This window comes from Leuciscus leuciscus, assembly GCF_965113295.1.
Source record: "Leuciscus leuciscus genome assembly, chromosome: 7".
In the NCBI taxonomy this organism is placed as follows: Eukaryota; Metazoa; Chordata; class Actinopteri; order Cypriniformes; family Leuciscidae; genus Leuciscus; species Leuciscus leuciscus.
Window position 1 is genome coordinate 27,356,437 of NC_138731.1, and position 25,410 is coordinate 27,381,846.

General features: G+C 37.2%; 1 protein-coding gene across 1 annotated transcript; it reads right to left on the bottom strand.

Moving 5' to 3' along the window:
* Positions 1-1,888: 1,888 nt before the first annotated feature.
* On the bottom strand, positions 1,889-23,025 carry htr2aa (5-hydroxytryptamine (serotonin) receptor 2A-a). Its single transcript, XM_082176394.1, has 3 exons — positions 22,209-23,025; positions 9,188-9,388; positions 1,889-3,779 (listed from the first exon to the last, which is right to left on the bottom strand). Exons 1-3 carry the CDS (start codon positions 22,675-22,677, stop codon positions 2,974-2,976), a joined length of 1,476 nt encoding a protein of 491 aa, XP_082032520.1. The 5' UTR covers positions 22,678-23,025; the 3' UTR covers positions 1,889-2,973.
* Positions 23,026-25,410: the final 2,385 nt, after the last annotated feature.

Sequence of the window (25,410 nt, forward strand, 5' to 3'; positions counted from 1 at the left end):
ATTTTTACACTATGTAATGTTCTATTTATTGAAACCATGTATAAATCAAGTTCTAAAATCACTATATATTTAAATATATTAAAAGTATATTATCATCATGCTTTTACCTATTTTCACAATACAACTTTTAACACACTTTAAAATAATTGTACTTTAGTATATTTTCTGAAAAAAATATTTTCAAAAAATATACTTGAAGTTAAAATTCAGTTTATTTTTTTAAAGTGTATTTATTTGCACTTCATTAAAAATAGATTTTAGGTATATTTTAACTGTGCTGGAAATGATCATTGTAACAATGCATTGACAGTATACTTTCAAAATACATTATACTATAGTATTTTGTATAAAGTCTAGCTACGGTTTATTTGTCTAATAATGTGCATTTGTTATTTAAGACAAAGTATGCAATTTGTAGTATTTGGAATAAGCCAAATGTATTAATGAGCCTATACTTTCCTGATCCCGTCCTCCTCTCTCTCGCTCTCTCTCCCACCTCACTTCCTGTCTAGCTACTGTCATATCCTAATAAAAGGCGAAGACGCCCAAAATATTTTTTTTACAAATAAAAATAAATAAATATATAAATACACTTATGGTATATTGCTTATATGTTTCGAAAACACTCGTAATGAATTTGTAATGTACTTGTTACACAAATAAAGTACACTTTAAAATCAGTAATCAAGCATGTCCCTACATAGGCATATACTTAAAGTATACTAAGTATACTTGAAGTTGGTCCAATTTAGTACACAAAAGTACACTAAATACACTTAAAGTTATGCTTTACTACAATTTAATTACAAAAAAAAAATACTTTGTACAAAATTAGTTTTCAAAATAGCACACTTCAAGTTAACTAATCATTAACACACTTGAGGTTGGCCTATACTGTTAATTAGTCTGGCTGCAAGTAGCATTTTTTTTTCTTTTCACCAGGGTGGTCACAGACACATTTGTCTTTAATTTCCACTAAGCTGATTGCCCCCACAGTCATCAGGTTTTTCGGCCACTTCAAGTTTGATTTTGACATGACATAAAGCGGTGACATGCAGTTTTTTTGAGACACTGCCTCGCAGGAAACGCCCCTGTATGATAGGTGGTTTAAGTATGCTCTATATAGTATGAATGTATGTTGCATGAATTAAATTTGGACATACTACATTAGCCATGTTGTCATTGTCATGTGACCTACCGCGTCAATTGCGTCGCTTCGCCATTCACAAATCCTCTCCTGTGGCCTCATGGGATAAAATGCCTCAGATGGGCACTTCAAAATCTCTGCGAAAGTAGTAGGTCATTCGGCTACTTTTCACCTACTGTTTTTTGAACACTGTGTATTCGGACATACTACTCTGTTGGTGTACTGTTTTTGGCATACTAAAGTATTCGATTTAGGAAGCAGCGAATTTGTTCCCTCAAGAGTTTTCTATGGGCTTGTAGAATAACATATATTTTTTTAAGTCATGTTTATCTACCATGGTTTTATGAAAATGCTAATTTCTGTATTTTACAGCTCTGTAGTCCTCTGATATCATTTTACCACATTCTGCACACTACTGAGTCACCTTGTGTTTTACATAGTACATAGTACATGTGCAGTGTGGATTAATGTAACTTCATGTGCTAACTGTCATGGCCACCTGTCTGTTACAGAGCCAAATTATGACCATTCTGGTCAAGCGGTGGACTTGATAAATGCAGAGGCTGGTAGAAAAACATTTGTAGCTCAGTGTTCTTCAGAACATCTACAGCTCTAGTGCTCAAGCTGATTCAAAATATCTATGATATATTGGAATGAGGGCAGATAAACAAACATATATACCTGACATAATTATCCACTCAGAAACATGAAACAGAGATGACTCATTCAATATCTGCAAACAAGTTTATGACCGTCACCATAACAACAACAACACCTCTGTCAATTCAGACACTGGAAATAGAATCAGAAAGGTGCTGAGATCTGAACCTCAGGAGATGCACAAATGGTCCCGAGATTGCTCTCTGTGTTGCCATGTAACCCTGAATGCAAATTTTTAATTCATGCTTTCAAGGTGATCTTAAAAGCATGTTTTCAATGAACTTCAAATCTGACAATGGTAAGTGTTGGGAAATTCAGCATTGCCATCAAAGGAATAAAATACATATTAAAATATATTATTTAAAATAGAAAATAGAAGTTATTTTGAACTGTAATATTTTACAATATTGCTGTTTTCCTGTATTTTTGTTCAAATAAATGCAGCCTTTGTGACCATAAGAGACTTCTTTCAAAAAATATTTAAAAATCTTACCAACCCCATACTTTTGAAAAGTAGTGTATCTCACGTTTACATTTCATAGTTTGACTTTATTTCTTATTTTAAACATAGTGATTTTTTTTTACTCTGAAGTGGAAACAGGCTTCTATAGGATTCTTTTAGTTCTTTTCCATGACATTGAATGCAAATGTAATGATAAACCAGCGGCACACACGTCAGCTTATATGAATGAGGCGACAGCATCTCAATCGTTTGACGCAGTACAAAACTTTAGTCACATCACAAATTTCATCCACAATTGTTTTCAAAAACCAGACATTGTAAACAAAACACAGCGGATCTCCCATGAATTTAGACTTTGCCTTCTGGAATATAAAGTGCTACATAAAAATGAAAAGTCTTGACATCAAACTGTAACTCTGACTTAACACTTATATACAATTTTTATTTATCCCATTGATTCAACTGACACTGATGGTATAAGGACCGATCCCAGTCAGACGAAGGTCTTTTGATGTATCAGTATCACTGCCCTGTGATCAAGTCATGGACTGTGATGCTGTTTGTTCATAGATGCATTTGGGCTTTGAATACTAATACTTTAGACCAATCTGAGCTGATTGAGGTAAGAAGGATAGAATGCCAAACACGAACCCAGAAGACAATCCATGGTTACGGTTGGCATTTGTGAGTTCATTGAGTGAATTCACAAGCAGCTGACACTCTCATTTTTGCGGCTTTTGGACAGATGGTGGTTTTTATTGGGAAGGTGCAGAGAGAAATTCCCATTGCCTATTGATCCAGTAAGCGGCATGTGTGTGGACTGATAGGCCAGCGGTGGAATGGTGTTGACCAGAATTTGCTGTAGTGGTTTCTTCTCTTCGTGAAACTGGCATCGGATGTATCTAGCAAAGGCCGAGCGGTAAGTCTTGTTGAAGAGCGTGTAAACCAGCGGGTTAACGGCGGAGGAAAGGTAACCGACCCACACAAACACATTCAACAGTCCATTTATTATATCGGCGTCACACGCCACTGGCTCGCAAACCACCGCCAAAACGTTGGTGATGAAAAAGGGACACCACATGACCACGAACAGGAAGAAGACCACGCCCAGAACTTTGGAGGCTTTCTGCTCGTTGCTGATGGACTGTACACTGTGCCGTCCGAAAGGTGGCATCACAACCCCTGACTCTGTCCCCGCCTCGCGACTCAACGAGCGCCGCAAGAACAGTTTCTTCTCTGAGGGCGAGAACGATGGGCTAGGGAGGAAGTTCAGAGTGAATCCTGCGCTCCATCTGGGCCTGGGCACCAGTTGGTCAAGGCAGAGTGTAGCCTCACTCTGCAGAGCGCTGATAGTCAGGAAGTAGGTCACCACCATAATGGTCAATGGTACGAAGAAGGCCACAAAGGACCCAATTAACACAAACGAATTGTCAGTCAATAGGCAGCTTCCATCCTTGAAAACTTTGGTGTGATCGCGCAGACCCAGCACTGGGATCGGCATGGAGATGCCTGCAGAAAGACAGAGGGAAGAAAGAGGGATTTGTAGTTTAGTTTAGTCTGCAGAAATTGTGACAGACCAAAAAAAAACAAGGTGGCAAAAAACTAAACAAAAGAGAAGAAATGATGACAGTTGCTCATTTCACACAAAACACAAAAGCAGTAAAGTTGTGTGACCTGCCGTTGTCTATGGCATATCAGCTATTTATGTCCCTTTCACAGGTCCATTTGTCCAAGCAGGCATAAATAAATAATAGTTCATATACAGTAGTGCTATAAAAAATAGCACTTTCATAGATAACAAATTAACATGCAGTTAATTATTCTCTTTAATGGCATTAATGCAATTAGCAATTCTGACGTTATAACTGTTCTGTGATTATTATTTTTTATCAGTAAATCATGGTAAAATAATTTATGTAAAATTTACAATCAAAATGGGGTTCATTGTGATTAATAAAAATAAATCAATATTACAATTTAATAAACAATAAATAAAAAAAAGAGTTTTCACAACATATGGTAATTGTGTTATGTGTTAAATATAATTTTGCTATAAATAATAGCCTAGCATTTTCATAAAAGCACGTTAACATGCGGTTAATTTGTTTTCATTTTCAATGAAAATGGCGTAATGCATTTTGCCAATTTGGCATAATACCCGTTTTATACCCTTTAATAATAATAACAACAATAAAAATAATAATAATAAATATTATTATTTATTAACAGCCCTTAAAAATACTAAAAATTTATTAGATATGAATAAAATATAATACATATATAATACAAATAATTATATATATATATATTTTTTTATTTTTATTTTATTTTTTTATTATTATTATTTCTTTTTACATATGCTAATAAATGTAAATGTAAAGATGACACACAATGTGCTGTTCATTTGGACTGGAAAGAGTTAATGTAAAGGAATATCACTTAAACACCTGACTAACACATATACATCCAAGACATGTTTTAGTCCATGAACCATCTCTTATCTCAAAGGAAAAACAGACTCTCATACACAGCAGAGATTCTGTCTGATCCCCTATTATCACATCTTGTTTCAAAAGAGATGATAATCTTTAAATAGCTCTTGGCTCATAATAAAGTGTAAATATTTTATATTAATTGTTTCAAGCACTAATACATAATTTAATTACAAATCATTAAACTGAGAGCGCAGGTTGCGTATATTTATTAAAAACATGCTGTGCAGCTCAATGTGAACCCTGAGATTGATGGATCTCTTGTTGAAGGACATGCTCATATTATTCTACTTACTTAGATATATTGCTAATGCTTAGGCAGCGAAAATGTCCATCTTTGTCACATGCCTTCAGGTTACTTCACAATAATTGATGGGACTTTTTTCTCTCATTGCCTATAACAGTTTAGAACCGTAAACTCAACAACACAACTATTTATGACCATTAGTGTTCAGTTCTGTATAACGCTGTATATGATATACTTCTCATTTCCGCTAGCATCTTGCAAATGGAAAGCTTGTATCGCTCAAGGACAAACTTTCAGTGAAACTGCCATGGTGACAAACCATCTCCATGGCAACAGTAAATCTCTGCAAATCGTGTCTGATCTCTGGGGTTTGTTGGGGGAAACAGAGCTGGTAAGGAGGGCGGGGGGTGCCATGATGGATCCCATGCCACTGGATGATGGATCTGGAATTGGTTGTGAATCTATGGATAACCGCGAGCCTTGGATGACTATGATAAGAGTGTCAAAATCTGAGAGGAATATGAGGAGATAAAAAATGTACATCGGTAAGGTTTATCCTTTAAAAGTGAGTGGGGTTACTTTATCTTACACACTACCTCCTCTGACATCCCATTTCTCATCCTTTCCTGGAGATGAGAGTACACAGAGTTGGAAAAGTTAGAAAAGCAGCATTATAATGTAAATGGAGACAGCACTCATCCTCATCTCAGTTATAGATGTTATGTGATGACATTTGAAGGCAAGACACTACATGTGAATTTTAACTAGTTAAATAATCACCATATTGCCCCAGTTGATAAATCACAGTACATTAAAGGGAGTTCACTTTGAAATTAAATTTTGGTATGTTTTAGCTTACCTCAAGGGCATCCAAGAAGCTGTCTTTTTTTCCGCAGTAGTTTCAATTTTGATATTTTTAGGTCAAACCGTTCTTGTCTGTCAGTCATATAATGCAGGTCGATGGTCACTGTCTCAAAGAGCATGCACAGAGTCCAAATTAAGACAATTCCCCATCGTCCAAATTAAACAATTCCCCAAACCGTAGCCAATGCGACATCTAGTGTATATATCTATACCCGCCCGCGCTCTCAGATCATTTGGACGCAGCTGTGTTCAAGAGGTAAAAACGATATAAATACTGTTCGTTTTCTCACACAAACCGCTCGTTTCGTGTCTTGGGCCATCAATGTGTACTTACGATGGGGAATTTGGACTCTGTGCATGCTCTTTGAGACAGTGACCATCGACCTGCATTATATGACTGACAGACAAGAACGGTTTGACCTAAAAATATCAAAATTGAAACTACTGCGGAAAAAAAGACACCTACATCTTGGATGCCCTTGAGGTAAGCTAAAACATACCAAAATTTTATTTCAAAGTGAACTATCCCTTTAAGACAATTGTTTTGAATTGCAAGTCAAATATTATGTTTAAAGACGCAGATGAGCTGAACATTGAATTGAATTGTTTCATTTTTTTTTGATATATTAAAAGTCAAATGTTTTATTTTATTTTGGATGTCTCTTTTTATCACTCTATAAATCAGAAAGCACTGACAACAGCCACAAAAAACAACAACAAAAAAAAACATGCTATGGAAGCAAAATAGCTTAAAGTAAAAAAATTGACCAGTGCTCGATAAAACAATGGTTTTGTTTGTAATGTCTTGCCTTAAAGCAGATTAAGAGCTATTTAACATGGAGAGGAAGGGGGATAGTTCATCTGTTATGTTTGCGGATGGATGGATGGATGGATGCTTTTATGCAAGAAAAATTACATCCATAAAATGTTCCAGTACAGAAGACAGATAATTACGCATCTCAGTGGCATGCGCCTCTTCCAGTGATAATTACAAAAGCACTTTTTTGTCTTACCAACCAGACATGCTGTTCTTTGAAAAGCATCTGACTCATGCTCAAAGAGCCCTAATCTCTGAAATGTTAGTAGGTCTTCTTTGATCCCCAAACGATACATAATTAACTAATCACTTTAAAGCAACACTAGCTCTCAGCTCTATGACCAGTCTGAATCTGGCAGAGGCTTGGGACTGGAGTTCGGGGAACTGAAGCTCTATCCAAAAGTGTACCGGCACAGTTTAACTGCTTTATTAGTGTAGATATTTTTTTAAATAGTTCTATGGACTGTAGTTATATTGCTTTGCATTATAAATGTGATTCATTACACTGTTTTGTTTTTCTTTTTGCATTACTGTGGTGCAAATGTCATTGTGGGATGCACTTTATTACATAATAATTCATTTCTGTCTGCGCTGCATGCAGATCGAAAAAAAAGGACTGGTTTGAGGTAATTTTGAAAAAGATCAGAGCTTGGGCATTTCTTCAATTTCGGGCACTGCAGAGGGTGATTTTTATTAAAACTAATAGATTTATTTTTCTTTTGTTATATGAAGGTCATACTAAAACTCTTTCCATGCCTTCCTTATCTTTTGGTAAATTTTTTGTCTCAGACAGGGACATGACAGTCTCTAAATAAATAAATAAATAAATGAATAAATATCATAATTTTTAAACAAATTTCTGTATCACTTATCAATGATTTAATAATATTGTTTTATCAAAGGTTAGTGTACTTATTTACCAAGGCAACAACACTTTTAGTGAAGAGTACGTGAGATTAAATACGTGGAATAAATGGAATAAAAATTCAAAGGGAAATCAAAGAAACATTAAGGTAAATGTCACTCGTGAACAATATTTTTATTGAGAATAATTTCCAAGAAAGCTTGAAAAGTACGTGAAAATGTATTTGTGTGTCTTTACGATCTGTAAAGTGATGGCTCCATCTTGCTAAGGCTAATACCATAGCTATTTTCTTCTGCAAATGTTTAAACTCTCATTTCCACCAGAGATTGATTTGAGATGGAAATGACACTGTGCATGGTGGAATTATTCATGTCTTCAGCATTCAATAACCCAGACCTGTACAATTCATTCATTTTTATCTTTCTATTATGCTATTTTTTCCTCTTCTCAATTCTTTTTCTCCATTGGGATACTCAGCAGGATACTAATGAAGGTGCAGTCACTGCAGGTCTCATTGTTGCCTCTCAGTTCCAATCTATATTATAGCTGATTATTGCTGCAATTTTACTTCTGATTAACAGATATCCAACTTGTGCTCAAAAAGCTCTCTCTCCCACTCATGTATTAAATATCATGGTAAACATAACTTGATACATTGACGTTTTGTCCTACAACGCACACTGCACACCCCAAGTCTTATCTAGTTATTTAATAAAAACTGACAATTTCAAAAATGAACTGCTTCAAAATGCGCATTTTCGCTATGGATGTGTGTAATTTACGTTGTGAACAAAACAAGTACAGTCAAGTTATGTTTACCACAGACTTTATTTTACACATGAATTGAAAAATCCCATTATAAATGTAAAGGGTATCCACTGGAGGCAAGTAGTAGAGCATGGCATGATAAAGACATGAACTTACACAACAGTAGACTACAGGAAACAATACTTGACAGACACATGGCAAACATGAGGGCTAAAATACACTCAAAACTAATGACAAGACAAGGGACACCTGTGAACAATGAAACAATGAACCAATGACAACAAGACAAGGGAACACATGACAGGATCACATGACTAACAGGGAATCACATGACAGACATGGGAACAAGACATGAACAAACCCAAAACGTGACAATAAAACCCCATAGGAATATCTCAAAGGAACCAGCAGTTCTGACGTCAAACTTTAACGCTGCCATGTATCTGTCATAAAGTGGAAGACAAAATCATGTCATCCGATAAGACAGAGGAGAGTCTCTACCCACACTTCAAAAAAGTAAGCTCACCAGTATGGGAGTTTTTTGGATTTAGAGAAAATGAGTCGTTAGACACCCCTAGTCTGCAGGACTTGTAAGGACCAAGATAATCGTGGTGTGAAAATTCTGATATTGTGACAGCCCTAGTACACATAAACATTTAAACCCTCTTTGGACCACTCTTCTTTTTAGTAGAGTCTCTAAACAGCCGGTCATCTCAAACCAATAAAGACATTTTTCTTTTTCTAATAAGGAAATTCTGAAAGCAGAGTCAGAGGTTAATACTATGTTATCATGAATATACATTAGATCAGAGTCTTCAGGCTTCACATCACACTACAGCACAGTGTCATGCCCACATGTTGTACCTGCAGAGATGGTCCAGACCGCCGTGATTTTGGCCCGGGCCCGGGAGCGTGAGTTTGATCGATTGTGTCGGATGGGGTTCCGGATGGCTACATAACGGTCCAGGGAGATAGCGCACAGGTGCATGATGGAGGCGGTGGAAAAAAGAACATCCAAGTAGATCCACACGGGACAGAGTGATGCAGGGAGGGGCCAGGAGTAACCTGGAGAGGAGAAACACATTCAGAAAATCAAACCGAAGGAATAATACTGACAACAAAAGGCTTAGAAACATTTGGCTTTCCTCTGTTGCATACTAATGAGTCCTGTGAGTTCATTTAATGGGCTTCGTCCACTAAGCTCAAGTGAGTGATTTCATTGGAAAGCATGAGTGTGATGACTGATGATGAGACTTTTCTGTTGACACGATGATGAAAAACAGTCTAATTTCTACAATATTGTAGTCTGTCTGTCTGTCTATCAGCTTGTTTGTCTGCCATCCATCCTGAAGAGTAATTTCAGTTTTGTAAGTGCAATAGAGTTAACTCACTCCGCTGTGGGCAGTCAGGCAGAAAATGACCATCCACCATTCACCAGACTGAAACTGTAAAGTTAATTGTTAACACTCCTGGCACTTTGTACAGGACACACACAGACACAAACCATGGAGGGGAGAAAAGTTGAATTAATAATACATTGAATTTGCAGTTATTGTCAAGTACTTTCTTATTTTTAGTGCTTTCACTAGTAGTTTTTTTGTTTGTTTGTTTTTTGTCAGTGACAAAAGTTTGAAATGAAGCACGACGGCAAAGCCAAAAGAGCCAACACAAATGAAGTGCCACAAAGATAATAGACTTTTGAGGAAAGAGGAAATGAGGTAGAAAAATATATAGAAAGAAACGGGTGAAAGGATAACAGGAAGAGGAGCTGCCGGAAATGAAGGGAAGAATGATTATGTAGGTGAATGAATATACAGAGCTTGTGTGCAGAAATAGATAAAGACCATCAATCACCAAAACAAAGAGCACACAATCACACACACTTGAGTTTCAGAAACAGCACTCTTCATCAGAACTTACTCAGGTTTGTTATTGGATTGTTACCTCAGCAGAGCCACAGTATTATATTCGTTTCCCTGTGTGTGTTGTGTTTGCTGTGTTCTTTCAAAGTGATTGAAAACCTGTGGTTTCTATACAGTTCAAGACCGCTCAAAACAGATTTTCTCTGCAGAAGAAAAATCTGCTAAAATTCAGACTGCAGTGGGATAGACATATGCAGCAGCATGGGAGATAAATTGTGAGTAAATAACATTATTTTAGTTTTGTAAAGCTCCCACGCTCTCCTGCCTTCACTATCTATAGAGATACAAAAAGAAGTCTGCATGGGTGACAGCTAAAGATAGATGCCTTTTACTATGAACATGAGATGCAGACTGCCATCATGACTCAAACATAAACTTAGGCAGTATTACCCATGTGACTGTACACAGACTGAAACTACTGCCATTCTCTTTGAATATGATACATATTTTTTATCATCATTTCTGCTATGAAACTCATTGTAGTAAAAATATATGCAATTATGATTATTTTATTATTTATTTAATACTTTAATTATTTTAATAATTAATTTTAAAACCACACAAATAAGACTTTTAAAAGTGTATTTAGACAATATTAAATTGAACTGATGTCCCAAATTGCAGTAAGAAATTCCGGTAATTATTACATCAAACCACACACAAAATAAAGTTTTCTGAGCTTGCTGATCAACATTTTTAGAAGGTTAAGCCCTTCATTTCAATGACTATTTATTGAAAAGAAAAAAAGAGTTTCAGGCCTTATTTTATTCCCCATTCCATGGAAAGTGATTAGAGCATGGGCTGAAAGAGAGAGAGGATCAGGGCTTATGATATGAAGAGATGAAGGTCTTTTTAGAAAATATTAAGATGGGGGGCACTGTTTGATGTAGTGGTATGCATCATGGCATAAATAAAAATCAAAGTAGCACAAAAAGGAAAATAAAGAACTAAACGAATAAAAGTTCAATCACTGCTAGGCATAAGAGGTGCTTATGAATAGAGATGAAGAACGTCATCCCTTTCTCCGAGAGGCTTCTGCCAGCTGTGGCTTTATTCAATAAAGCTCAAAAACAAGAGATGCCGCATCAAAACCAGAGACTAATTAATAATCCATTAATACAAAATGGCTGTGGATGTGTGTGTGCTGTCTATGAGATGCATGCATTGGTGTTTGTGCTTGTGACTGAAAGGGAAACAGAAACAATGAAGGGCAAATACTCGATTTAAAACCCTTCAGACAGTTTGTCTAATTGGAGTTGCTCATCGGCACAGGCTCAGGGGACGCCCTATTTGCTGAAGGGTAATACTCAGCGTTTAATACAGAGAGACCCAACAAAAACCTGACAAATTCCCTCAAATCCTTAGAGTGTTTGTGCCTCTGCTTTAGATGAAAGCCAAACGTTATCTAGCCATGCAGGATAATAGCCTGATTTGGCTGAAGGAAAGCAGTGAGTGTGTATGAGTGTACCTACTTAACCAAATTTGTACCCAGAAATGAGCTAAATCTGACAAAACCTCCTTTCTGGGATGTTGTCATTTGTAAAAACGTTATAAAATACAGTATATTGAAGAAATAGTTCACCCACAAATGAGAATTATGTCATCATTTACTCACCCTCATGTTGTTCCAAACCTGCATGACTTTCTTCTCTGAAACACAAAATAAGATATTTTGAAGAATGTTGGTAACTAAACTGTTTTGGTTCTTATTGTATGAACAAAAAATACAATGGAAATCACTAGGAACTGAAACTATTTGGTTATCAACATTCTTCAAAATATCTTCTTTTCAGCAGAAGAAAGAAATGCATATAGGTAAGTATTAAGTAAATATTGTTTTTAATTGTAAATAGCAGGACGTTTTCTGTTAGGGTTAGGTTTAGGTTTAGGTTATATTTATAACAAATTATATACAAATAGCACACTGAATTTAACCATACAGCCTCTCTGACAACGTCAACTATGAATACACACACAGACAAACAGCACTACTGCCTTAAAAGCTTTCCCTTTTGACCACAAGCCCAAGATTTCAGCAAGCTGAATGACAAGTCTGCGCAAAAACTTGACTCTATGTGCCAGCAGATTTTGAAATGCATTTCTTGTAAGCACTGATTTGAGCCGGATGCCTGGGAAATGACCACTGAGGGCATGATTATATGCATCACTGTGTCACCATGTTGAAACCCCCCCCCCCCCCCCCCCCCAAAAAAAGTCTATGACATTTGCCTGAAGCAAGAAGGAAACTCGCTGTAATGTCACGAGGAGAGGTTCTGCGTGTGCGTTGGTGTCGGTAGATGGATAATTACAATACCGCTGGCTCACCTCGTTTCCCCTGACCCTTCCTGAACTCATCCTCTGCCTCGTTAAACAGCCCTGAATCTATCAGACTAATTAATCTCTCCCTCCTTACCCACACACACCTCCCTCACTGCCTCTTACCTCTTGTTTGTCATGAAACAGAAAAATTTGTATTCTTCCATAATCAATCATCATCATTCTAAACCTGTATGACTAGATGCATGTTTTGAAGAATGTCATGCCTTTTTTTCCAAAAATCATGCAGTGACCAGGAGCTATTAAACTCCCAAAACTCCAAAGTTTGTACTTGCACATATTCAAACTTGCTGTGTCGTAATGTGATACAAGAACACAATACATGATGACTGTATTTTTTTTATATATATATTTTTTACTATTTATTATAAAATCCAGTCTCTTTGGAAAAACAAGCCTGTGGCGATATTTCTAAAAGATGACGTGGTTTCTTCTGACAAAGTGTCAGGTTTCATGACACTTTCAAAGTGAAATGTCCAGTAAGTGCCACTAAATATGTGTTAAGTTTTAACCGAAAGAGATGAACGTGAATATGGCAACGTATTACGGTATGCAGTTTGGAAATGAAATATCCAGAGTGGTGCTAATAATGCTCTATCGCATTTGAAAAACATCCCACCTATACCCTACACCAAAACTAAAACCTATGATAGTGTTAAAAAAGTAAACGTGAGCTGAAGAAAATCAGCAGATTACATTTTAAGATTACAGTAGACAGCACAAAAGTTATGACAAATAGCAGACCCCCCAATGTAATAATAATTTGTTACAATTATTTACATAATGGAAGGGGGAAATCTCCCCAACCACCACCAATGTGCAGCATCCACCTGGATGTTGCGACGGCAGCCATATTGCGCTCAAATGCCACACGCCAGTTTATTGGTGGAGAGGAGGTGGAGTGATGAAGGGGATGATTAGGAAGCAATGATGATGGACAGAGGCCAGTGGGCAAATTGGATGCTGGGGTTATACCCCTACTCTTTTTCAAAGGACATCCTGGGATTTTTAATGACCACAGAGAGTCAGGACCTCGGTTTAACGCCTCATCCGAAGGACTGTGCTTTCTGACAGTACTGTCCTCATCACTATACTGGGGTGTTATGACCCAGACCACAGGCTGAGCACCCTCTGCTGGCCTCACTAAAACCTCTTCCAGCAGCAACCTGGTTTTCCTAGTTTTAAAATCCAAGTACTGACCAGGCTCAACCCTGCTTAGCTTTAATGGACAAACAGTGTTGGGCGACAGGGGGATAGCTGCTGGCTATGTATACTCATCTTGGCCTTTAGATCTTGATCATTATTAACACCTCTGTGCCTTTAGGAATCACAAAGGGCCCTTTTTGTAATGAAAGAGAGGGTTAGACTAGGAAACCAAATATCTTTATTGATTTTAAACCCTATAATCATTTAGGGGTAAATGCATTAAGAATGATTTGCACATGCTGTTTGCATTGGTTTAGTGCCACTATTATTCACTTTCCTTTAAAATGTGAAAATGTGCTCGACACCACACATCTGGATATACTGTACACCTTATAACGCTCTTCTCCATCATCTGATGAATAACTGCTCTCCTGATCAATAGAAAATGAAATCGCTTTTCCTTTTGCAAAGCTGATTGTGGCAAGCAAAAAGCGCAGTTATTTTTAAATAGCATAACAGTTACATAGTTCTTTTTAATGAAGCACAATTTATAATCCTAATTTACATAGAAAGGAATGTGCTGAAAAGAATGACAATGATCTCATTTGAATCCGCATATTGCAGTGTTATTCCAGCACAGTCAGCACCTGATTAAACTGAACTCTGGGTGGTTAGTGAATAAAACACAGGCTTTTGAGTTGAAATAGTGGACGCAACATTTAAGAAAGTGAAGTGACGTGAAGGCCAAGCATGACAACCAATACCTGGAATTTGTCCTCTGCATTTAACCCATCCAAGTAAGTGCACACATATAAAGAGCAGTGAGTAGTGAACACACACCCGGAGCAGTGGGCACCCAGGGAGTGATTGGGGGTTATGTGCCTTGCTCAAGGGCACCTCAGTTGTTTCTTGCCGGTATTGAGAATCAAACCCGCAACCTTCGGGTTACAAGTCCAAATCTCTAACCATTAGGCCACAACTGCCCCAAAGTGATGATGGCTATCCATAACCATCCAAAAAGATATTATAACCCACCCCAGATGTACCATGCTGTATGATGTATGATTAAGAGAAAATAGTTAAGCAGCCATTACTGATGTGGCACAGGTTTCATGTGCTTGAAATGGCCACGACCCTAATGAGAATGAAATGAAAGATATGTTTCAGTGTCTACACAGATGCTCGTCATTAGCCCTTCATGCTGCTCATTAAGTCACTCCTCTCTTTTTAGTCGGTGAGCGCCGTGGCAACCTAGAGACCACCTGTGCCAGAGAACCATCAATGCTGCATCAACGGCAGCTATTGAGCTTTGTGTGTTGTTCTGGAATAATCCATCGTCATGGTGACATGACATGGCGGTGTATTATGCCAGAGTTCTGCTGTGGAGCCGTTTGGGAGATTGAGAGGTTTAGAGAATCAGGGGGAAATTAGTGTCTGTGTGTTTTCTGATCCCATTTATTTTAGCTTCCCTAACTGTCACTCTATGGAAAAATAAAAAGAAAGAGGAACAGCGAAGACACTGGTCTTTATCATATTAATTCTCATTACCCATAGTATACTCACTATAACACATGGCCTCTAATGGCTTATTGCTTCATTCGCATAATTCACATTCATTAGAACCAAGTCACATCAAGTTTATGCATTTAACAAAAAAAAAAAAAAAAAGGAAGGAATCTTTTTTTGAGGAGACATTGGCTCCTTTGCTTCCTAGAGATAATGGCCCTGATTCACACACACGTAGCTATTCTTACCTGTTCGGATAATGGGTTAGAAACACGCACTGCTATTTATAAAACAGCTCTGATTACCATTGGATTACTCAGAGCGTGCTTCGTCACAACTCTAGTACGTCAGTGCATCGCTGAGACTCAATAGGAGTTCCTCTCTGATTTTATCACCCCTGCTGCTTCAGCTGTGATCCCCTTCTCATGGACTAAAAGATCTCTGTCCCATGTGTCAGTTTCTCGCTTGCTCTGTCATCTCCTCTCTTCTGAAAGCACTTCAGCCTCTCTGCTCTTCTCTAAAACCAGTGGAATCAGTCTGTGTTTACAAGTAATTCGGTGGAGATTTCAGTAGTGTTTCACTAATCCCTCAAATGATAATGTGAAGGTGGAGAACACTATGGTTTATGTAAATTATGTGAAATGACACTAGTTCTCATGAAATGTCTCTACAAAGACATTCCCTCAAATGATAATGTGAAGGTGGAGAACACTATGGCTTATGTAAATTATGTGAAATTACAATCAGCAAATTACAAACAGCCATCCAGCCATATCAAGCCATACAAGGTGTATATAACTATCTTCTTTTAGACAAACACAATCGGAGATATATTAAAAAATATCCTGGCTCTTCCAAGCTTTATAATGGGAGTGAATGCATCCATCCAAAAAAAAATGTATCCATCCATCCAACCCATCCATCATGAAAGTAATCCATAAGGCTCCAGGGGGTTAATAAAGGGCGTCTGAAGCTAAGCTTTTTTGTGTAAGAAAAAAATCCATATTTACAACTTTATTAGCTATAATAACTAGCTTCCGGCAGATGACCGTACGGATACTGCACATGTCGACTTGCGCCACAAGAGTAACCCCTGACGCGATGTATGAGGTAGGAAGTAGGAGTATCGTAAGCTTAGATACCTTTCGCTGCTTAAACAAATATGGCTGGGTAGCAAACTCAAGCTCCTCTTCTCTTATATTGAAATCCTTTGACATTTCTCTTTAAAATTTCTTGTTTTAGACTTTTAATTCGTAACCAGTGTTTTGTTTCGCTCTATCCTCTGCACTTCCGCATTCTTCATTGCGTCATGCGTCAGGTCAAGGGTTACTCTTCCACCATAAATTGATGCGTATGTCCGTCTGCCGGAAGCTAGTTATTATTGCTAATCAAGTTTTAAATATGGATATTTTTCTTACAAAACTTCTCCTCACTTCAGAAGGCCTTTGTTAACCCCTGGAGCCGTATGGATTCTTTTTTATGATGGATGGATGCATTCTTTTGGGCTTCAAAATCTCACCCCCCATTTACTCCCATTATAAAGCTTGGAAGAGCCAGGATATTTTAAAATATATCTCTGATTGTGTTCGTCTGAAAGAATATAGTCATATACACCTTGGATGGCTTGATGGTGAGTAAATCATGGTATAATTTTCATTTTTGGGTGAACTATCCATTTAAATAAATGGCACAATCAGCAGGCACAATTTGTTTCCCCCTTCCTGTTATAACCCTTTTTTAAACTATTTTTAAGGAAAAAATACACTTTTTTGCTTTTTATTGTATAGTAAAAAAAAATTATTGCCAGGAAGCTGAATGGAGTGGATAGATAAAAGATATAAAATGACACAAGCTAGATTGAAACTCATTGCCCCCAACCGTGCCGAAGCATGAGCACTATCCCCCAGGCCAAGTCTCCAATAAAATACATTTGTCCATCAGGAAATACCCTTATTAGAGTCTCTCTCAATGTGTGTGTATGTCTCTTAAATGTTTGTGTACCTGCAATGTTCTTTATCAGAAAATCTGAGTTAAAATACACTGTCTATTGAATCCACCCATTATCAATTCAAAAACACACTAATTATTATCTGATCAAACAGCTTATTCTGAACAAGACAATTTTTTTTTTTTTTTTTTTAAGAAAATGTAATTGACACTTTCCTGTGCAAAACTTGTTACTTCTTTGCCAAGGAGTTGTGTTTGGTTGTCAGGGCATTGTAATGCGGTTGTTAGGGTGTTCTGAGTGGCTGTTAGCATTCTGCTATGCAATTGCTAGAGTGTTTTGAGTGGTTGCTGGGTGATTGCTTCTAAAATTACATATGTAGTACAATATGTTTTATATGCCAGTCAAAAAGATTGCACACCTTAACAAGCCACATGATTCAGTATAACAAAGATTAATAGAACAAAATGACAAAAAATTTAAGTAAAATTAAAAGTGAAAATAAAAAAAGCTAATTCAACATATTAATAATATTATAATAGTATATAAATAGTACTACAATAACACCGTTAGGGATGCACAATATCATCGGTTACACACCATCGGTTACACACACTTCTATTCGATTTCTGAATTTATTGTATCAATCAATATTGGATATTTAGTTGTGCAGCTCATTTTCCCTACTTTTACATGTAGATTAACTTGCTGTGATCTAACGCACACTTAAAGTAAATCAAATTTAAACACAAATAATTATGACCGCCGCTAGCTACGCTAGCGAAAGCGGTCATATAGCAATTGTCAAAGTTTTTTTTTTTTTTTTTTGTCATCTACTGAATTTTTCGTCAACGATACCAGGGACACCGAAACACAGGGGAACATGAAATTTGGTGGGCATGTAGCCCCACTAGACTTTTACGGAAAAATTTCGTTTGGTCCCCGGGGGCCACTCCCCCCCCCCCGCGCTGGGCCCCCCCAAACCCAAAAAATGCAGTTTTTCCTAAATAACTACCTGAACCGTGGCACCGAGGATGAAGACATTTTTATGGTATGTTGGTCTTAAGGGCCCACATCCCATAATTATAGCCCATAATCACTCATTTGTGATTTGCGCCCCTCCCATAAAAAATGAAAATGCAATATTATTCTACTTTAATCGCCCCTATCTTCAGTTGAGATGTTCAGAACTGCACCATATTTCATGTGTATGATTAACTTGACATCCTCTGGGGGTATCCTCTGCTAAGTTTCGTAGAATTTCATCCATGGGAGGGTATAAAATAAATTCATTTATGTGCACATTTAGTGACTGTACACTCATCGGCCTGTAGATGGTGGTGTTGAGCGAAGGGTTGCTGGTTTAGGATGATATTGTCACACACACACATGCAGGAATACAAACAAACGCAAGCATGCACACACACTGACATCCACACGCACAGACACACACCCATACACACACATACAAATCCACATGCACAGACAACACACAAACACACACGCGCACACACATGTACGCACGCATACATACACGCACAGACACACACACACACAGACACACACATACACAAACACACACACATACACACACACACAGACAGACATGCACATACTACTACTTTTTTTAGGTATATACATAAACACGCAATACAGCCAAATTGCTCCACGTCATTTATTTTTGTGGAAAGCCAGTGCAGGCCTGAGCGGCGGTCATATTTTGTACCGCCATGCGGTACATCTAGTTTAATAACAATGTAATCTTTAGCAAATCACAAAATGAACATTTATTTTTCATATTGTACATTATGAAGTTGTGATGTCTAAATTCACTTATAGGATTTTTTTTTTTTTTTTGACAAAACCATAAATAATTTTTATATGAAAATATTACAATTGAAAAATGTTAATACAATTTGCATGAAAATGTTTTAATATAACATTGATATGAAAATAATTATTGATTATTGGTAAAATTGTAATATCGGTGCATCCCTACCGCGGTGAGTTATGTGCCAAAGCTTAACTAAACAAAAATTATTTCTAGTATTAATTCACAATATTTTGCATATATTCTTAAAAGTAATCCTACAGACTCACAGACCAATTGTTCAGCTTTGGGGAAAAAAATGACAAACTATAATTCATTGCAACATTCTCCGGAAAATATGTGTTTGTGTATGCACATGCATTCATGTGAGACAAAAAGAAAAGGAGAATGGAACAGACATTGTGACTCAAACACAAGGACAAAGAGTTTAATCAAGCCAATTAACAGGCAAAATAACAATAGTGTCATTTTTCCTGAACAATAAAACCAAAAATGTACAGCCAGCCAGGAGACAAAGAAAAAATGCTCAAAGTCCCCCTGTGGTGAAAATCAAGCTTTTAATGTTGTTTATATGTCTATGTGGTGTTTTTAATATGCTTTGAAACAAACCATGTGCAAATTCATAAATCAACATCGTTGCTGAGTATTTTCTCCTTAAAAATGCAGTGAACCAAAGACAGTCTCAAACACGCGGTTTGAAATCGCTGGTGTTTCTGAGGTCACAAACTACCTTGTAACCAATCACATCATCGTGTGATCATCAACGAGTGGATCTCTGAGCTGGTGTGAGTGAATGGTGGTGGGGCGAATTTGCATATTCATAGAACCATGTATTCTTAATGAGATAAAGATGTAGAGTTACATTCAAGCGATTTTAAGGCATGAAGAAACAAAATTCAAGGAAAAAACATTTAAATATGTAATTTTGGTGATCAAAGATGCATTTTAAGGGATAAAATGATTGACTACAGGGGGACTTTAAGAGTACAGGTGAAGTGCTGAGTCTCCCCAGCATCCAGTGGATTTGAATAGCATCAGTCCAGCATTTACGCAGAAGAAAATAGTTAGACTTTCTCTCAAAATTCTCCCTCCACATCATCACCTTTAATGGGTTCTTTTGTTTGACCGTTTAATAGATGCATTTACTAAGCAACAGAGGTAATTTTACTCACACATACCTTGAAATGTTAACAAGGTTTTAGCTGTAACATGTGACTCTGTCCTAAAACCGTGACATGATGCCATTCATTCACATCCACAGTCTGACCAATAGTACTAATACTTCCCACAGCATTCAGTATCTAGAGGGGACAGATGAGCAGAAGAGAGACAGAGCGGGATGGAAACGGTGAAGAGGGTGGCATGTTTCTCTTATGCACACTCTTGTGCAGTTTTAACCTCTCTGTCTCTTTGAGTTCTTCAAAACGGCTGCCTCAGCACACTGATAACAGCCTGAAATACAGCGTGACAATGACATTTCACTGTCAAGCTCCATCAGAAAAACACACTCGAATAGTAAACACACCTTCAAACTCCATCATAATATAAAAGCTTGTGTGCTAAACCATGCATTTTTTATGTGTTTGGACTCATTATAAAATAGAGGAGCAATTAAAATAATCTACAATGTCATCCAGCAAGCCCTTTGCATGAAAATACACTCATCAGTGTATACAAGGCCACTAATGATCAATTAACACATCCACTTTAAGTAGACAAATAACAAATTACACAGAAATTAGCATTTCTCTAATGAAACACGATAGATAATGAATCAAAATTAACAACACAATGTGGAAATGTTAAATAAACATGACCCTATATATATAAAAAAGAAATATCAGTACAGTGAAAAACCAGTGAATCAAAACCTTGCTGTCATTTAAAATACAATGGTTCAGACTATTCTGAACTGTGGTTCAGAATAGTAGTACTAGGTTAGAAAATTACCATTAAATGCCACAAATACTGTATGTTGCAGTCATGTTCAAAGTCATTTCAAATTCTGTGCTATTACACCATGTACCTTACTTTACTCACAGTTTTTCAAGTATAAAATGGGGATTTGATTGATTTAGATTTGTTACATTGAAGAAATAAAGAAATAGTTAATGTGCATAACGAGTTTTCTCTGAAGTTTTTTTTTAACGATTTTATACAGTAAATTATAATTCAAAGGGTTACTGGGGTACAAAAATTGTCTAGTCCAATTACGTCTGTCTCAAGGCTGTGCCATCACTATAGGGATGTGCTAACTACTAATGTGTTTTTATCAAACATAAATTATGTAAACAATAAAGTAAACAAACCCCCGGAAGACAACCAAAAAACATTGTATGCAATCTTAATATGAATCAAACAGTCAAATCCTACTCTGAATGGTGCTAATTTTCAAATAATGTATTATTGTTAAAACGTAACATTTACATGTCATTAACAATATTTGAACATAGCCTTTGTAAAAATATAATGTTTTAGATGTAATAGACTGGTATTTCCAATGTTGACAAGCAGCAGATGTACTAGTCTTGCACACCCCTAGAAATCACACTTTCACTGCTCCAATCATGTTTTTGTTGGAAGTTGGAAGGGGAATATCCAAATACACCACAAGACCGTGCCACAACTCATGTCAATTAGGCCAATTATGGCAAAAACAAAAGTCATGAACATGAAATGTTTGCGGTCACTACAAAAAACAGAAGAAAAAAACGGAAAAAAAAACTTTAAATACAACATTACAAACAACGCCGCGCTATGCTCGACAGTCGCCCGCCATCTTTGACATATCAAATGACGCTTCTCCCTGAGGTCAGGATTGATCAATCTAATCTAATCCATGTCCGACTTCCGAGCACTGTTCCAGTCATTATTTTCAAGTAGGAGGTGGGAAAATTTCTTCTGTCCCCTATTAAAATTAGCCATAAGTTCACTTCCAACTTTTCCAGTGGAAACTCATATGGCAATAACTCTTCATATGGTTTCAAATCACTAGTAGTAAACTACTGAAACCTGATTGATACAAACCATGGATTTTGACATTGACAATACTAGATCACCACACATTACTGTTATTCATAATTGCGCAAGAACATTCAACACTGTGTAAGTGAAAGCTTGCATCCAAACATCACTGCCTACATAATCAATCACAACAGTACACACCTATTGCAGCTGTCAAAATCAAAGCAGACTCACCATACACAATGGTCACCATAGCGACAGGCATGACCAGAAGTCCCAGAAGCATATCTGCTACAGCCAGTGACATTAGAAAGTAATTGGTGGCATTTTGCAGTTTTCGTTCCAGATTGACAGCCATGATTACTAGAATGTTTCCAGAAACCGTAACAATGACCACAATCAAAATCAGCAGCGCAACCCAGTTTTTCCGAACAAACTCCTCTTTACCCGTCTCGCTGTTGCACCTTAGCCATGACAGTGGTTCTTTCCTTTCACTGGAAGTGCCGCTGATGGATAGATTGGGCAGGAGAGATTCTTCTGTATCAGCCCAACTTCTGTTACAGCCAAACGTACTGTTACGGACCACATTACCCAGCATGATGTCCGTGCTCGGTGTCCAGGTGTCTGGGTCAAAGGGCATCAGGTTCGAAGAGGTGAAGATGCTTTTGGACACAGGTTTTGAAATGTTGGCATGCAAGTTCATAATGTCCCTTATTAACACTGATAGACTGTCAAAAACAAGTTCAGTTAGAGGTGATGTATCCTTCTTTTCTTCATAGCATCTTTCATACAGCCATGAGTCCAGAGGTTTGCTTCATTCTGTCCAGTTTGAAAACACTCCTGAAGTCTTCCTGCTACTCTTCTCCTGTCACCAAAAAGCCTGAAAACTGGAAATGTGAGGTATATAGATAAAACGTGATTTCCATAATCCGTGCATTTCAGAACGCGCAGTGTGTTGTGCCTGTTAAATGAAGTCTTCTTGTTCCCCTCTGTTCCCGTTGTCAGATTTTATGAGCTGGATGACCTGCTAGTTGAGCACGCTCTCTCTCTCTCTCTCTCTCTCTCTCTCGCTCCCTCTCTCTGCTCTCTCTGGCTGTGTGAGCTAGCAGAGTCTGGTCCTCCTCAAGTCAGTGATCATTCTGTTCAATCCAGCTGTGCTGAGAGAGTGAGCGAGAGAGCGAGAGAGACAGAAGTGTGAGTCAGAGGTTTAGTGAAAGTTCCTCAGGTGTTCCATCTTTCTTCTCCACCTGCATCTGCAACTACCAAGATGAATTAGGGAGCTTATGTAATGTGACAGGCGACACAAATATACACACTCCACTTTCTTGAGGCCCAAAGAAAATGTGATTGATGGAAATAGCAGGCAAGACTAGGAAAACATTCAGACAAAGATATAAAACACAATCTTACCTTGAGAAAATAAATATGCTTCAGATGTTAAAATATCATGACTGCTGGAATATAATATCATGTCTATCCATCTATCTGTCTGTCCATCTATTCATTCATCCATCCATCTAGACCTATCTATCCCTCTATCATCTATCCATCCATCTATATATCTAAACGTCTAACTATCCCTCTATTTGTCCATCTATATCAATCGATAAATCTATCTTGTCAATCTATCCCTCTATCTATCTGTTCATCTATTAGGGGTGTAACCGTACCGTTCTCCACCCACGGTTCGGCAGGCACTTGCACCGCGGTTCATCTTAAATCTGATGACATATCTATAATATGGTTTGTTGAAAATAATGCGTAAAATAGACACACATAGGTTACTGTCGATGGATACGCATTCTGGCTTCCCAATACGTTACAACAGCGATAATCAAAAAAACGTGGACAAAAAAAGTCTTCTTTGTAAACTTTGTTCAATAGAAGTGCCGTTGGCTATAACCTATTGAACAAAGTTTACAGATGCTCTAATATATGACAAGCCATTTATGTTGTCATCACCACGCAGAGGTGAGACCTAAACAGCACACGTTGCTATCTGTGTTTAAACTAAATTCATTTTAGTTTAAACACCGCCTTGCCAATTTAAACATTCAAGCGCAAAAAGACGCGAAATAAAACTTGCACACGCTGTCTGAAGATTTATGTGCACTCATCTCAGCCGCACACGGTAAACCTCGTCTCAGACAGTGCGCAAATATTGAGTTTTGAGTTTTCTTTCAAGTCTTGCTCTTGAATGGACAAATTTACACAAAAATTGTCAACATGCCCGTCTTGGCGAGTATCCTAGCAAACTTAGTAGGTTATGTCTTTAGTGAACATAAACAGTCGAGAAAGACAACATGTGTATCAGTGTACTGGATCCGTGCATTATATGTCTTAAAGTGACAACAGCCTAATATTCCATGCTGTCTGTTTTTAATGTTAATCAAACACACAAAAGACAAGGAAATCACTCACTGCTCTTGACTCAATAGCTTTATTAACTTTAATAATGATCAATCTCTATTTAATTTTTACAGTGAAGATTATATGCAATGTTATTTTACATTTGATTACTTTATTAAATTTCTGTACCTGAAAACGAATGTGTTAGATTCCCAAATAACCTTTTATTTTATTTTTTTCATCTTTGCTCTATTGTATTTATTAATACTGTTCCTTGTAGTTTGATTATTTGTTCTTATTTTCTTTATTTTTTATTTGACAGTAGTCTTTTTTCTCTGAACATAACACATATCGAACCATACGGAAACCATGACCCTAAAACCGTGATACAAACCGATCCGTGTGTAATTTGAACCGTAACATCCCTAATATCTATCCCTCTATCCATCCATCCATCCATCCATCCATCCATCCATCCATCCATCCATCCATCCATCCATCCATCCATCCATCCATCATCCATCAGTGCATCTATCATTCCATACATCTATATCTTAATGTCTACCTATCCCTCTATATCTGTCCATATAACCATCCATCCATCGATCTCAGTCTATCTATCTATCTATCTATCTATCTATCTATCTATCTATCTATCTATCTATCTATCTATCTATCTATCTATCTATCTATCTATCTATCAATTTATATAAATGTCTATCTGTCCCTCTCCCTATTCATTTATCCATCTATCCATCTTCTCTCACACAAACATGCATTAGTTGTGCTATATATTTCAAGCTTTCTCTCTTTCATTCTCTCTCTCTTTCTCCTCTCACACTTCCATTTACATTTGAACTGTCTCATTACCCCCAGCACTGTGCCACTTATCTTCCCTTTTGTAGTACATCTAACCTGGCAGTCATGTCTTGTAGAATAAATGTTTACATGTGAATGTGTGAGTACGGCGTGTGGTGTGAAATGAAAAGGGTTGACCATAGACATGAGCCTCTGGTAAAAAATGAACCTGTCAGATGTGGACTATCAATAGCTCACTTCCAATAAGATCTCACCTTCTAATGAGCAC

Excerpts from the sequence above, each read along its gene's own strand:
- htr2aa (XM_082176394.1), bottom strand. The coding sequence starts at position 22,677 with ATGAACTTGCATGCCAACATTTCAAAACCTGTGTCCAAAAGCATCTTC. Across the intron at positions 9,389-22,208 it reads TATGGTGACCATTGTGTATG|GTTACTCCTGGCCCCTCCCT; the intron begins GTGAGTCTGCTT and ends TCTCCTCTCCAG. Across the intron at positions 3,780-9,187 it reads GGTCTGGACCATCTCTGCAG|GCATCTCCATGCCGATCCCA; the intron begins GTACAACATGTG and ends GTCTTTCTGCAG.